Below are 16,476 nucleotides of genomic sequence, written 5' to 3' on the forward strand. Positions count from 1 at the left end.
AGGCTGAAGCCTGCAATTCGAAGAAAACGCCGAGGATTGCTGTCAAAAGGTCTCGTGTTGTACAGCACCGCCCGTCCGCATGCTGCTGCCCACACTGCTGAAACGCTCCAGAAACTCAAATTTGAAGTTCTGGTTGATCCTCCATATAGTCCCGATCTTGCCCCTTCTTACTATCCCTTGAAAGAAGCGGTGCATTCCTGGCTCGCAGAACCTTCTTTTATGAGGGCATCGGGAAGCTTGTACAACGATGGGCCAAGTGCGTTGAAACGCAAGGAGACTAAGTCGAAAAATGATGTTCTTGTACGGTTCCTATTTGATTACAATAAAATTTTATAACTACTTTGCGGATAATAATTGACTTACCCTCATATCTTGTTCAGTGATGGTGATCTGTTTCGAAAAACTCGTCTTGTCCAATCGAATGAAACTACGAAACTAATCTCGATCTTAAGATCTATGTGATGAAGTACGTTATTGCAGTGTGTCGGTAGTCAATGTAACATCGAGAACATCAGTATTAAGCAAGCTTAAACCGACATTACTATATTCAATTTAAAATCGAAAACGGGACGAAAATTCAATTGAGTCAACGCGTATCGCCGGCCGCTCCTTGTGGAAGTTCGTCAATCTGTAATTGATATTTGCTGTATTTTTTTCAAGAAGGCCGATAATGTTTGGGACGTGTTAAACAGTTCAGTAATACACATCAGCTGTAGAATAGAACGACGACAATGAAAATTTGTGTCGGAACGGGACTCGAACCCGGATTTCCCGCTTATCGCGAGCGGTCACCTTACTATTTGACTACCCGTGCACATCTCACGGCCACACCCAAACTTCCATATGTCGTCAACCAAATGGTAAGGCGACCGCCTGGGAACGCAACACACAGTGCAAGTTGCGCTAACTTTTCAGCCAGGTGATGGGCCCAGACGTGTTGAGTTTGCTAGGACGATTCTGGAATGAATCGTTGCAGACAAACCTTAACAAAGTTTTTCCTATGAAGCGAGCAAAATGTTCATATCTGAGGGTCGGAGAACCCACATATCGTGGTACAGCAGACAAGGGACAGTGAAGGGGATTTGGCTTAATGCACAACACAAGTATGTGGCTTATTCCATAAGTCATGACAGCTATGATATATCGTGCGAAAATGCGACAACACGAGAATTCCACGGTATTCATTGAACCGGTATGGCAGTGTGTATCTGAATGCCAACATAAAATAGGGTGCTAGAACAGGAGGTCACGGCAGAGGTTGAAATGAAACACACGCATTGGAACTCTAGTAAATTTATTGTGTACGAATAGAAATGGAACAGAGATGAAACAAAATCAACTACTGTTCTTCAAAATAGTCCCCCAGTACATATACATAGCGTTGCGAACGATGCAGAAGACCATTGAATGCCATTGGCATTGCCGTCAGTGTGTTCCACTTACCGCTGAAATGTCTTGAGGACATTCGCTCTGTTTGTAAAGCGTCTTCCACGGAATGGTTTCCTCAGTTGTGGAATGAGATCTGGTGAATAGGGTGGGTGGGGAAGGACCCATCCTGTAGCACAGCCAACATCGCACTGAATGTTTCAGGCGCTGGTACTGAGTCACCCTCGCATGCGATCGAAATCTGTCGGTTGATTCCGGTAATGATTACCGTGGGCTTTCGAATGTATTTACTGCGATTACGGTGATGGCACACGCTCGCACGATATACCATAGTTCCATGACTTATGGAATGACCTTCGTTTCAGTCGAGTGTAGTGGTAGCCAAGATGACTTACAGTCACACTAGTGGTTATTTGTTCGCCAGTTCTTGGGTGAAATCTTTCCTGACAGATGGATCAGTGGAGATGGTCCAACATCATGATCATTACGCTTAGCTCTTGACATTTTTGTGGGATTGCGTTGAGAGTAAAGTCTTAGGCTCATGAGCTCATGTTGGGCAACACATTAAGGCACGAATAAGAGATGCTGTAGAGGTGGTGATGGAAGAGATGTTGACAAATGCAGAGAAATAGAGCATCATCTAGACGTTCTGTGTGCAAGAAACGGAGCACATGTTGAAGTGTATCCATAAAGAAATCTTATGAGTTAAGCTACCATTTGAAACAAACAGCATAGCTGCATTTAGCATAGTTTCTTAGAAATAATTTTTTTAAAATCGTCTTAAGAATGTATGGCCACCCTTTATTTCAAACGTTTGTAATACATGACCCTTCGTCTCCCCCATTCCTAATGTTGCAGCCTAGATAACCCTGGTCCTACATTTATTAAAATATGGACCTTTACCGAGAGAGTTGGCACACCATTGGTAAGACACTGGATTTCCATTCGGAAGCACAGGGACTTATTTCACCTGCGGTTCATTTCCCATCTGCTCATCCAGACAAAGGTTTCCCTAGAGGGCTTGAGGGAAATCCCAGGATGGTTCTTTTGACGATTATTTTTTTCCTTCCCCATTCTCTCCATCTCTAGTGACCTCGTTGTCGACGGGACATTAAACTCTTATCTTCTTCCTTTTTCACGGAACTTTGATGTATTACTTCCTTTAACTGTGATTGGCGATGCACGTTTGTAGTGGCAATGTAGTCGGCGCTTTTACAGAGTGTTTCCGTTCTGTTCGCAGCTTCCTGGATGACCTGGACCGGCTGGGCGCCAAGGACTACCAACCAACGGAACAGGACATCCTCAGGACACGAGTCAAGACCACGGGCATCGTCGAGGTGCACTTCTCCTTCAAAAACCTCAACTTCAAGTAAGTCCGAATAGTTCATTCCAAGTAGATACTTCCGTATTCGTTGGTTTTTTTTCTGCTAGTTTCCACACCTGCAGTTCCCTGCATCTTCTCTGGCTCCTGGTCACATAATCTTCGGCTTCCATTAATTCTTCATTCGCAGGTAACAATATTATGTGGCCTGTTTTTCCAGTTGGCCTTACGAAGCCAAGGCGTTCCAGCCCTTTCCTTCATAGAATAATCTGAGGGCCTCTCTGGCATCTGGTCTCTATGTTGATACACTCTAAGACAAAAAAAAGACGCACCACGAAGGAATTATCCGAAAGGGATGGAAATCAGTGCATCTGATGTGTTGAAAAACAGTCTCAGAAAAATTGGATGATTTATTCAAGAGAAAGGGCTTCACAAATTGAGCAAGTCAATAACGCGTTGGTCCACGTCTGGTCCTTATGCAAGCAGTATTTCGTCCTGGTACTTGTTGACAGTGTTTTTGGATATCTTCCTGGGGGACATCGTGCCAAATTTTGTCCAATTGGGGCGTTAGATCGTCAAAATCCTGAACTGTTAGGAGGACCCTGCCTGAGATCCGGCGACCTTACTGGCCAAGGTATTGTTTGGTAAGCAGTAAAGATTCTCGCTGTGTGCGGGGGGGGGGGGGGGGGGGTGGTATCATCTTTCTGAAATGTGAGCCTAGGTTGGCTTGCCGTGGAGGGCAACAAAATAAATGGGGCGTCGAAGCAGGCCTCATCACCAAAGACAATTCTTCTCCAATCAAGCAGATTCCAGGCCGAAGATGTGTCCAGAGACTCTCCGGATAGCGGTGGGATACCAACCTAGCTGTCGCTCGCCATATGGCTCGACAACGAGGAGTGACGGTCTGGGGTGTCATTTCTTTTCATGACAAGATCCTTTGATTGTCATCTGCAGCACCTTTGCAACGTAGCGCTACGTCGACGATATTCTACGCCTCGTTTTGCTGCCCTTCATGGCAAGCCATCTTGGGTTTACATTTCTCAAGATAATGCCCGCTCGTACACGGCCAGAGTTTTTATTGCTTGTCTTCGTGATTGCTAAACCGTACCTTCGTCAGCAAGTTCCCCAAGTAAGAACGTTTGGAGCACTTCGGGCAGAGCTCTCCATCCATCTCTGGATTTTGACGATCTGACTCGCGAACTGAGCTGAATGTGGCACGAATCCGTCAGGAGGACCTCCAACAACTCTATCAATCAATAACTGTAAGTTTCCTTTAATTTACGTCTGTGGCCAAAAACGTTTTGTTAAGATTACCGGTTTCGGTCTATGATGACCATCATTAGATCTGTTTTATAAAAACAATATGGCTGCAGTTCATTAGGACTTTTGTTTTTATAAAACAGATTTGATTATGGTTATTATAGACCGAAAACAATCTATTAACAAAAAGTTTGTGACCATAGACGTAAATTGAAAGAAACTTATTGTATATACAGGTCACTGTTATATTCACGACAATGTCACAGCTTCTGAATCAATAACTGCTTGCATGAGAGTCTGAAGTGGACCAATGCGTTATTGACTTCCTCAATTTGTTAAGCTCTCTCTCTCTCTCTCTCTCTTGAATAAATAATCCTGTTTTTCTCAGATTGTACTCATTTGTTTGTCTGTATATGTACACCACATTTCCCGATTTCCGTCCCATTCGGATAATTCCTTCGCGGTGCGTCCTTTTTTGTTTCAGAGTGTATTTTGAAGAAGCCGATTGTGTGTAGGACAGCCATGTGCACTTTTTTTGAGCTGTTGTTTAATTTATTCCCGTAACATTTTCACTGTGGCCGTGGTGGTCTAGTGGATGGAACAGTAGACTTTGGCTCTGCAGGTCCCACGTTCAGTGCTGCTCAGGGGTCGAGATTTTTCCTCGTTACAGCCCCTCTAGAACCACACCAAGTTCCTCAGCCTCCTGTCAAAATGAGTACCGGGGAATTTCCCATTATCACCCAAACGCTCTTGTGTCGAATGGCCTCCTCGTGCGCCTGATTCAATCGTGCCAGACTTCCCTATGAGGTTATTTGAAGGCGAAAGTGAACTCCGACCGGCCGAGAAGCTTCCAATAGTTAAAAAATTATATTCACTATGTAATTTCCAGTGTTTCTCCAGCAGTTACGAAAGATGTGTTCAAAAATGGGTGAAACGCCTCGAGTATTGTGAAGTCGCAATTGGTCGTCATTTGTCCTATGTAGTACCTTGTAAGTAATCTTGAATAAATATTGTACCTTGTGTAAAATGTTCAACTATGTTTCTCGATTAGTTTGTATGTTATTCGAATCTGAAATAGTCAAATGTTCAAATGTGTATGAATTCCTAAGGGACTTTACTGCTGAAGTCATCGGTCCCTAGACTTACACACTACTTAAACTAACTTAAACTAACTTATGCTAAGAACAACACACGCACCCATGCCCGAGGGAGGACTCGAACCTCCGGTGGAAGGGGCTGCGCAATCCTTGACATGGCGCCCCAAACCGCGCGGCCACTCCACGCGGCTTGAAATGGTCAAAACATTGTGAAACACCTTGTACTACCATCATCAGGCACCGAATTGCCTCAAAAATGAATTGCCGTAAGCACCACGAGCATTTGTCCAGTACAGGACGCCACCAGTCTAAATATCGGATACAGTTTGCCGCACTTTGCTTACCATACCATCTACCCACAGCAGCAGGAAGTCAAAAACTGTTCATATTAGGCCACCCTGAGCACTAGAGCACAGACAGCAATTGAAATACGAGAATCATCATGGAAGTCTCAAATATGCTGAAGTTTCTCACGATAGTTTTCTTGTACAGGATGCAAAGAAAGTGTCACTTACTTCTGCAGGAGCTAGTATTGGTCAAAACTAGAAGAAATATTCCTATAGTAATTTCAAAACCTTTAGAGATATAGACTTGTGACGAATAATGTATAGTGTTAGGTTGTGTAGGCAGGATTCACAAGTTATGGCGGAGTAAATTACCACAGTACGCAGGTGTGGGCAGATGCAAATCTTCCACCAGTCATGAAGGTGAGGCATCAGGATTGCTTCTCTAGCAGTGTACTGGGCGCGTATGACCCTAGTTGTTTTTGCGCCCTGAAACAAAACAAACAAACAACTATCCGTGTAGATGACTCACTCATAGGGCTGTGTACTTTACTAGATTAAAAGGTGCTGTATATCGCCGGTTGCTCCGCGATGAATTACCAGCTCTACTGGAAGACGTTACACTTGCAGGGAGACAACAACTCTGGTTAATGTGCTACGGGGCACCACCCCACTTTCTACTGATTGTGCGACACTACATCACCGCAACGTTTCATGGGTGATGGACTGTTCTGGGAGGTACGGTAGCATGTCCTCCCGTTCACAGGAGCTCTCAGTCCTTTGGATTTCTGGCTAAGGGGCCATTTAAAGGCAAGAGAGTGTCCAAACCATCGGCAACGTGGGGATGTTACAGAACCGTGTAACTAATGCATGTGGCGCTATCCAGATGGACCAGATGTATTTGAAAGAGAGCTTAAATCACTACGACGAAGGGCTGAAGGATGTTTCAGGATACGTGCTAACCACTTCTGCCTATAGTGTCTACTGCTACGTAACGGAGAGATGGCAATGAGAGGACAGATTGTCACTTACGTCAACAGGTATTGGTTTCCGGACATGTAATCAAATGGTTCAAATGGCCCTGAGCACTAAGCGACTTAACTTCTGAGGTCATCAGTCGCCTGGGAACTTAGAACCAATTAAACCTAACTAACCTAAGGACATCACACACGTCCATTCCCGAGGCAGGATTCGGACCTGGGCGGTAGCGGTCGCTCGGTTCCAGACTGTAGCGCCTACAACCGCACGGCCTCTCCGGCCGGCGACATATAATCACAGGAACTTTTCTTCTACGAGGGTGAGTCAAATGAAAACCTTAAATTTGTTATAAAAAATTGTAATTTCGCCCCGATATCCTGTAATTTGGTAAGCGTGCTACAAACAGCGTGCAGAATGGCCTGTAGATGGCAGTATAGTGCAGATGCACACATACCGTCGCAGTATCAGTATAAAGTTGGCCGCCCCATTTGCGATTTGCACCAGGGAAGAACAGCGTTCTGTTATTCCGTTTTTGCGTATGAAGGTGCAAAGCCTATTGAAAGTCATCGACGAATGAAGGTTCAGTACAGTGATGCATGTTTGTCACACCAGCAAGTCTACGAATGGAGCAGGAAGTTCGCAAATGGTGTGACTTCAGTGGAAGATGCTCCTCGTCTAGGTCAGGCACAACGAGTAGTGACTCCACAGAACATTGAAGCAGTTGAAACCATAGTGAAGGAAAACCGCTGAGTGACACTGAATGACATTGCAGCATGTTTACAGGTTAGTCATGGGTCAGCACACCACATTGTGCATGATGTGCTCAAGTTTCACAAAGTGTCTGCAAGATGGGTGCCACAGGAGGTTGGACGTAATCGTGCATCCGTACTGCATGTGCTGGATCCATTGCCCATCGAGGCGAATCAATTATATGAATGCGTGATGTCTGTTCTTTCGGACATGTCCAAAAGAACAGACACCACGCATTCATATAACATCCTACAGTGGCGGTGTCAACAAACCGGTCTCTCGTTGGAAGAAATGTCTTCGACGGCAGGGTAACTATGTTGCGAAATAAATATGCAGACATCAAAAATAAAGATGTAGGATGTTAATAAAGTTTTTTTTATTTAAAAAGCTGTAAGAGTTTTCACGAAAAAATTCGGAGCAATTACTTGTCAGCATGCCGTCGTAATACCATTTGAGGGTTAAGGGCGATCGGTTAATTGTTTGGTCTTCAAGCAGATTGTCGTTTAATACCTAAAAATTTAAAAGAAAACTAAAAGTAAAGTCGCATGGCATAGTTGGCTGGGAAACAACGAGAGGCAGGTTCAGCCGCCTAATTGGAACGATTTCACCTTTCCTTCCCGAACACTGGAAACCTTCCTTCGCGATGTGCGAGGCCTGTACTACGTGTGTCTCGCGAGTGTAAATGACTGTAATGAGTGTGTGGCGTATTGTAGAGCCATGTTTGAGTTGTATGACGATGATAGAAGGGAGAGAGTGAAACACGGTGTCGGCACATAGCCCACTTCTATCTAGTAGCAACAAACGGACCGTCAAGCTTAACGTCCCCATTAGAGATGGGTCGTTCGCGAACTAACGGGACCAAAGGAACGGTTCACGAAGATGAACGGAACGAGCGAGGAACGAGTTCTAAGGAACGGTCTTCCATAGTTCACTTCGGTTGCGGCTTTCTACTTATAGTTCTCGGGAACGGGAATCGGTCGGTCTCGTTCTCGAACGGCACGTCGGCCGTTCTCGTTCCAACCTCGGTCCCGTTCCCGTGTGTCTCGGTTTCACTTGGCCGGACTCGTCCTCCTTCGCGTGGCCACTCGTCGCAGTTCCGCTGCCGACTGCTCATAGTCCAGTATCGAGTTGTTATTCGTTTCGTTCGCTTCGCACGTCCGTTCTAGATCTGTTTCAAACCATTTTTGAATTCTGAACTTCTGGTTCTTTTCGTATTCTATTCAGAGTCCACGACCGGTAATTAAAATGTATTCTGTAATTACGTATATTACATAGAAATTACGTGGTATGTAATACATACATCTTTCAGGTAACAAAACGGTGAATCAGCTTCCTTCACTATTTCGATAAACAGCAGAAGAAATACTAGTAAAAAGGTAATATTTTTTGTTATTACACATGCAAAGGACATCGGCACGGCACACACGAGTGGCCATTTTCCATCTTTTTTCTGATTCAAGGTAAAACAGCATGTCCATTGTTACGAAGGCAGACCGACTTACAACCGAATGAAGCCCGCGCTTCGTAATCGAGTGTATGGTGTCACATTTTGTAAAGAGAATATGATAACTCCTACAATATTATTTCAGTGGTACAGGGTGGCGCACGAAAAATCGACCCCGAGTACTAGACTGCTCATTGTCGTTTACCAATCGTCATCTGTTGTTTAGATGTTGTTTGCATTAGCTTATTTGTTATTTCTTCACTGCCTAATTGTTACATGTTTATATTTTCTGCTCGTAGCGGTCAACAAATCGTGCGTATTGGCGAGCAGTCTGTACTCGGGGTCGGTTTTTCGTGCGCCACCTTATATTATTTCATTGCGATCAGCCGCATAACGCTACAGTTGGCTAAACGAGATGTTTTGCAGAATCACTAAAATCGCAAATGTGCGAGAATCTGTTATGAATAGCCGGCCGGTGTGACCGAGCGGTTCTAGGCGCTTCAGTCTGGAACCGTGTGACCGCTATGGTCGCAGGTTCGAATCCCGCCTCGGCTATGGATGTGTGTGATATCCTTAGGTTAGTTAGATTTAAGTAGTTCTGAGTTCTAGGGGACTGATGGCCTCAGATGTTGAGTCCCATAGTGCTCAGAGCCATTTGAACCATTTTTGTTATGAATAAAAACTCTTTACTCCAGAGGGGAGCCAAGTGCCCCCTCTTGGCGCCTTCCATCTTCAGTCACCTATGCTACCAATTTTGAATTTTTCATAAGATCCATATACCAAACACAATTAACGCTGAACGAGTAAAAATGAACGGTTCCCATAAAAGAGCGATCACTAGTGAACTAGTTCCCAAGGATGAACGACTTTGCTCATCTCTAGTACCCAACAGACGGACGGATAGTGTGGAGAGATTTGAAATTTGTTCCAAGATATAGGCGCAAAGTCTGGTGATCAGGAACTTCACACCATACACCTACTCCCCTTTGCCAGAAAGGCAAAGGGAAAGCAGTCAACAGCACGTGGCGTAACCCGGCGGCTTCCCATACAAGTACCGGCCACGCCCGACATTGCATAACTTCGTCGGTCTGACGGGAATCGGCGGATTCAACGAGCTAAGACAGTCGGCGCATTTAAAAGTGACGCACAGTAATGACATAGCTGCATGAGACAGACGTGGAGGCTGAAGACATACGGCGGAGCTCCTAGAGGCGCTGTGGAACCGGCGACCAGATGGTTTGTGTGTGGGCTGGGAGTCTGGTGAGCTCGCCTAACAAGCAGCAGATGTGGCGAGCAGATAAGGCAGGCGGCCGATCGGCTCCCACTGCAGATTACGATCTACGCGCCGCCGGTGCGCCAAATTAAGCCAGAACCGCGGCGGCGCACAGCACCGCTGGCTGTCCACAGTCGACACGTGCAGTCAATACAACCCGAGATACAAATGTGCGGAATGGAAGAAATTTGGCCAAATGTGAGGAGACTGTACGGTTCCCTCCAAATGTATCTCCGTGTCGTTCAGATAAAAGCAAGCGAGATGATGGGGACTTAACTTATGTATCAGACCGAACGGAAGGAAAGTTGGCAACGGTAAACAGGGGCTGCGCTATTGTTTCACTGTAACAAGATAATCGGTCCGGGCCGGCCGGTGTGGCCGTGCGGTCTAGGCGCTTCAGTCTGGAGCCGCGTGACCGCTCCGGTCGCAGGTTCGAATCCTGCCTCGGGCATGGCTGTGTGTGATGTCCTTAGGTTAGTTAGGTTTAAGTAGTTCAAAGTTCTAGGGGACTGATGACCACAGATGTTAAGTCCCATAGTGCTCAGAGCCATTTGATAATCGGTCCGGAGGCTGATCGGAGTAGGTCTACCGATAGAAATCGAACTGCCGGGAAAGTCTTACAATTGTCCCACATGTATCTGTTTAGTCACCAGCAAATAATTTTTTTGTGTTTATACAGTGATCTCCAGCAATATAAACATGTACATGAATGTATAAACGCCTGAGGATGGGCGCAAGCCCGAAACCGGTCATGTGACAAATAAATCACCTTTTAGTGTGACTGGTAGCGGAACTTTTTCTGCACTCTATAAAGGAACAGTCATGGAGTTCAAAAGCATCCACTATGGATAAAATTCATTTAATCTTACAAGGGTTGCTAAGCCAGTGTGTACGGACGCACGTTCAAATGAAGCTGTATTTCGGAGCCTATTGTTGCGTTATAATTATAGCAGCATTAAAAAGTATACTCCCGGAGTATCCCTCTTTCGTTTGACAAATTATGCTGAGAGGGAGTAATATTATGAAAAACAAGTGCTCATTTTAGGATGGTTAGTTACATGTTTCAGGCAAGTGAGATAATGTTTAACATTTCCATTCTCCCATAGTGTCTTCATAATTTACGCCACTTATGAGGTTGGTGAAATATTAACCAAATTTTGATTAGGTTACGACACTATAAATGTCTCAAAGTTTTCGGACTGCAGAAAACCATATCTGACGAAAACCTTTTCAATACTTTCACGCATATACTTCTGCGCTTACTATATTGAAATGGAAAAATGTAGTTCCTTTTCGCAGTGATTGATATGATCGTATATAAACTCAAGATATTGTTAAAATTAGCAAAAAATGGTTCAAATGGCTCTGAGCACTATGGGACTTAACATCTTTGGTCATCAGTCCCCTAGAACTTAGAACTACTTAAACCTAACTAACCTAAGGACATCACACAACACCCAGTCATCACGAGGCAGAGAAAATCCCTGACCACGCCGGGAATCGAACCCGGGCGCGGGAAGCGAGAACGCTACCGCACGACCACGAGCTGCGGACTAAAATTAGCAGTTTATAACGAAGTTAACAAAAGCAAGAAAATGTTTTGGATTGCATTACATTACCTGCATACGAACGAGGAGCTGGTTCATAATGAATCGATAGTGGAAAAATATCTTGTGGCAAAATATGCTACCGATGTGCTTTTTTTAATAGCGTAACGGTCTATTTGCGCTCCCCAGCACTGCGAAATGACTTATTAATACAAGAAGGTACTGCATTACGAATAAGGATACGCAGTTCTATACAACAATATTAAAATTCTTGTTCTCCATTTTGAGGTATGCCACTTCATCAATACAAATGCAAATAAATTTAATTGGATTGCTGTGCCAACATTTTTTTATATTTCTAACAAACCCCCACTTTTTACACTTTATAATACTACCCAACAGATGCAGTGCACTAGTAGTGAAGAAGGAAAAACCATCGTGTTCTACGGATACCACTAATGGTGGTGCACGTGAAGCATAGAAACAACGATAGGAAAAGGATGTCCAAGAGTGTAAAAATCGTGTCTAGTTTTGATTGTATTAAAATGAGTTTGAAATCCGCACAGAAACTCAAAAGACGAACTACAGTCGGCGCAAATCATCCGAATATACGTGCCAAGCATGTAGATATACTATTAATCAATATCTTTTGAACATAAACACATCAAGTTACAATTCATTTCACGTCTTTAAGGATATTCGATTATACGAATACACCTCTACTATTGTGAACAGTGTGTACAGCATGGTTTTGTTTATTGGAGACAAACTGCAGGACACTATCGCTAAGAGGATGTTGTTGTTGTTGTGGTCTTCAGTCCTGAGACTGGTTTGATGCAGCTCTCCATGCTACTCCATCCTGTGTAAGCTTCTTCATCTCCCAGTACCTACTGCAACCTACATCCTTCTGAATCTGTTTAGTGTGTTCATCTCTTTGACTCCTTCTGCGATTTTTACCCTCCACGCTGCCCTCCAATACTCAATTGGCGATCCCTTGATGCCTCAGAACATGTCCTACCAACCGATCCCTTCTTCTAGTCAAGTTGTGCCCAAACTCCTCTTCTCCCCAATTATATTCAATATCTCCTCATTAGATATGTGATCTACCTATCTAATCTTCAGCATTTTTCTGTACCACCACATTTCGAAAGCTTCTATTCTCTTCTTGTCCAAACTATTTATCGTCCATGTTTCATTTCCATACATGTCTACACTCCATACAAATACTTCCAGTAACGACTTCCTGACACTTAAATCTATACTCGATGTTAACAAATTTCTCTTCTTCTCATCAGTTATTTTGCTCCCCAAATAGAAAAACTCCTTTACTACTTTAAGTGTCTCATTTCCTAATCTAATTCCCTCTGCATCACCCGACTTCATTCGACTACCTTCCAATATCCTCGTTTTCCTTTTGTTGATGTTCATCTTATATCCTCCTTTCAAGACAATGTCCATTCCATTCAACTGCACTTCCAGGTCCTTTGCTGTGTCTGATAGAATTACAATGTCATCGGCCAACCTCAAAGTTTATATTTCTTCTCCATGGATTTTAATACCTACTCTGAATTTTTCTTTTGTTTCCTTTACTGGTTGCTCAATATACAGATTGAATAACTTCGTCAGAGGCTACAACCCTGTCTCACTTCCTTCCCAACCATTGCTTCCCTTTCATGTTCCTCGACTCTTATAACTGCCATCTGGTTTCTGTACAAATTGTAAATAGCCTTTCGCTCCCTGTGTTTTACCCCTGCCACCTTCAGAATTTGAAAGAGAGTATTCCAGTCAACATTTTCAGAAGCTTTCTCTAAGTCTACAAATGCTAGAAACGGAGGTTTGCCTTTCCTTAATCTATTTTCTAAGATAAATCGTAGAGTCAGTATTGCCTCACGTGTTCCAATATTTCTACGGAATCCAAACTGATCTTCCCCAAAGTTGGCTTCTACCAGTTTTTCCATTCGTCTCTAAAGAATTCGCGTTAGTATTTTGCAGCTGTGACTTATTAAACTGATAGTTCGGTAATTTTCACATTTGCCAACACCTGCTTTCTTTGGGATTGGAATTACTATATTCTTCTTGAAGTCTGAGGGTATTTCGCCTGTCTCATACATCTTGCTCACCAGATGGTAGAGTTTTGTAATGACTGGCTCTCCCAAGGCTGTCAGTAATTCTAATGGAATATTGTCGACTCCCGGGGCCTTGTTTCGACTCAGGTCTTTCTGAGAGGATAAGGAGCAGAAACATCATATGAACATGTGGCCGGAAATGCATACTAAAGGACAAACACCCTCTTTAAGGTAGGGATACAAAATCTTTGACAGTGTCGTTTTCGGTGATTGTAATGACACATGAGAACACACTGGGCAAATGGGAATGTCTTGCCTGTACTAGTTTTTAAGTTCCACATTCAAGAGAGCACTGAACAGGATCACCATCATCTGGTAACACATTCAAATGGTTCAAATGACTCTGAGCACTATGGGACTTAACATCTGAGATCATCAGTCCCCTAGAACGTAGAACTACTTAAACCTAACTAACCTAAGAACATCGCACACATCCATGCCCGAGGGGAGATTCGAGCCTACGACCGCAGCAGCAGCACGGTTCCGGACTGAAGCGCCTAGAACTGCTCGGTCACAACGGCCGGCGGTAACCACATTACCAGTCGTACTACCAAAGGCATGTTTTGCAGTAGGGGAGTCACAGCCACCCGCAGGTAGTGCAGACAAGCCTCGCCTGTGAGGTGCTGTGGAAGGAAGGCTGGTCCCACAAGGCGTTCGCCAATAACCCCTGCCGACACACAGCGGCTGAACAGAGCTCACGTTTCGCCGGCACCACTCCATGGGGATACCCCCTAGCCTACATGAGGGTACTGTGAAGGTCGACGAATGTTCAAATGTGTGAGAATTCCTAAGGGACCAAACTGCGCAGGTCATCGGTCCCTAGTCTTACACACTACTTGAACTACCTTATGGTAAGAACAACACACACACACCCATCCCCGAGGGAGGACTCGAACCTCCCGCGGGAGGGGCCGCGCAGTGAAAGTCGACGATACTGCCCCTGGTAGAGACAGCCTCTTCTGTGAGTAGGATGGATAACACAAATCACAAGACTGTGGTGACCTGTGCGACGAACCAGCCGCAAAATTATCGCTGTGGAGACAAGTTCGCATTGCACGTGATACGGATAGTGGCGCATGACATGGATACAGTCGTCTAGCGTATCCCTTGCAGGTGGGCCACCTGCCTGGCGTTGATGGCAGGGTTACTATTGAAAGACTTTTCTGTCTCCACTTTCAAGTGGGTGTATCTCCCTTGGAACGCATTTCCGCCCTTATGACCATATAACCTTTTTTTTTTTTGCTCCTTATCTTCTCAGGATCGTTACTTGAAGTTTGTTATTACGCGTTTGCATTAGCGGGGATGCGGGATATTTAGTTTAATTACATTTGCACAATATACTGGAAAAAGCAGCACATCATTTAGCGACTGGGAAATAAGGAAGAGCCGGCCGATGTGGCCGAGCGGTTATAGGCGCTTCAGTCCGGAAATGCGCGACCGCTAAGGTCGCAGGTTCGAATGCTGCCTCGGGCATGGATGTGTGTGATGTTCTTAGGTTAGTTAGGTTTAAGTAGTTCTAAGTTCTAGGGGACTGATGACCTCAGATGTTAAGTCCCACAATGCTCAGAGCCATTTGAACCTTATTTTGTAGGTTTTGGATATAAAACAGTTTGTGGCAGGTGGTTTCCTCGAATTTCGTCATACGAACACAAAAGCAAAAGAATGGCAGCTGCATTGACATTTCTCAGTCACTATGAAAATAATGGTGATGTATTTTTCAATCACATAGTCACTAGTGATGAGACTTGGAGATTACATTTCACACCGGAAACAAAGCATCCATCAATGGAATAGCACCATTCGCAGTCCCAACGAAACCGAAACAAGCAAAACAAATTTTGAGCACCAGAAAGATTATGGCTACGGTATTTTGGGATCGTAAGAGTGTCCTGCTCACCGGCTACATGCCTAGAGGTGAGACCATAAATGCAGCGGCCTACTGACAGACGCTTCAACGACTTCGTCACACTATTAAAAACAAGTGGTGCGGAATGCCAACCAGTGGAGTGATCCTCCTTCACAATAATTCACATCCGCGTGCATCAGTTTCAGTGGGAAACGTTTCAACATTCACCATACAGTCCGAACTTAGCCCCAAGTGATTATTACTTTTTCCCCAAATTGAAAGATTTTTTTTTAATGCACAACGCTACGGAAGTGATGATGAACTTAAAGTGGTTCAACAGCTTGGCGGCAACTGTGTATGCAGAAGGCATGGAAATGCTGGTAAATGGTACAAGTGCCTAAATTTGAACGGGATTAAAGTACAAAAGTAGCTTGGGTAACTAATTGTGTGTAAAATACAGTTTTGTTTAATTATATCAACTAAAAATTTTCGTAGAAAAAAAAAACGTTCTTTCCGAATGACGCTCGTATTTTAAAACTTGACGCCTGGACGTGTAAGTTCTCGTTTTCGGAACTATCATGTCCGGTGCTTACAATTGGATATATTACGATATCAACAAACGCAAAACGAGGATAATGGAATGCAGTCGAATTAAATCAGGTGATGCTGAGGGAATTAAATTAGGAAATGAGACGCTTAAAGTAGTAAATGAGTTTTGCTATTTGGGGAGCAAAATAACTGATGATGGTCGAAGTAGAGAGGATATAAAATGTAGACTGGCAATGGCAAGGAAAGCGTTTCTGAAGAAGACAAATTTGTTAACATCAAGTATAGATTTAAGTGTCAGGAAGTCGTTTCTGAAAGTATTTGTATGGAGTGTAGCCATGTATGGAAGTGAAACGTCAACGATAAATAGTTTAGACAAGAAGAGAATAGAAGCTTTCGAAATGTGGTGGTACAGAAGAATGCTGAAGATTAGATGGGTAGATCAAATAACTAATGATAAGGTACTGAATAGGATTGGGGAGAAGAGGAGTTTGTGGCACAACTTGACAAGAAGAAGGGATCGGTTGGTAGGACATGTTCTGAGGATCAAGGGATCACCAGTTTAGTATTGGAGGGCAGCGTGGAGGGTAAAAATCGTAGAGGGAGACCAAGAGATGA

The 16,476-nt window shown here is 44.1% G+C and overlaps 1 protein-coding gene across 1 annotated transcript in view; it reads left to right on the forward strand.

Annotated features, from left to right (window-relative positions):
• The window catches only part of LOC126262446 (guanine nucleotide-binding protein G(o) subunit alpha), a 543,526-nt gene that overhangs the window by 486,897 nt on the left and 40,153 nt on the right, over positions 1-16,476 (forward strand). Inside the window, exon 5 of the mRNA XM_049959099.1 lies at positions 2,627-2,755. Within this exon, the coding sequence (XP_049815056.1) occupies positions 2,627-2,755 (129 nt within the window). The remainder of the gene's footprint in view (positions 1-2,626; positions 2,756-16,476) is intronic.

Source organism: Schistocerca nitens, chromosome 6 (genome assembly GCF_023898315.1).
Source record: "Schistocerca nitens isolate TAMUIC-IGC-003100 chromosome 6, iqSchNite1.1, whole genome shotgun sequence".
Lineage (NCBI taxonomy): Eukaryota > Metazoa > Arthropoda > Insecta > Orthoptera > Acrididae > Schistocerca > Schistocerca nitens.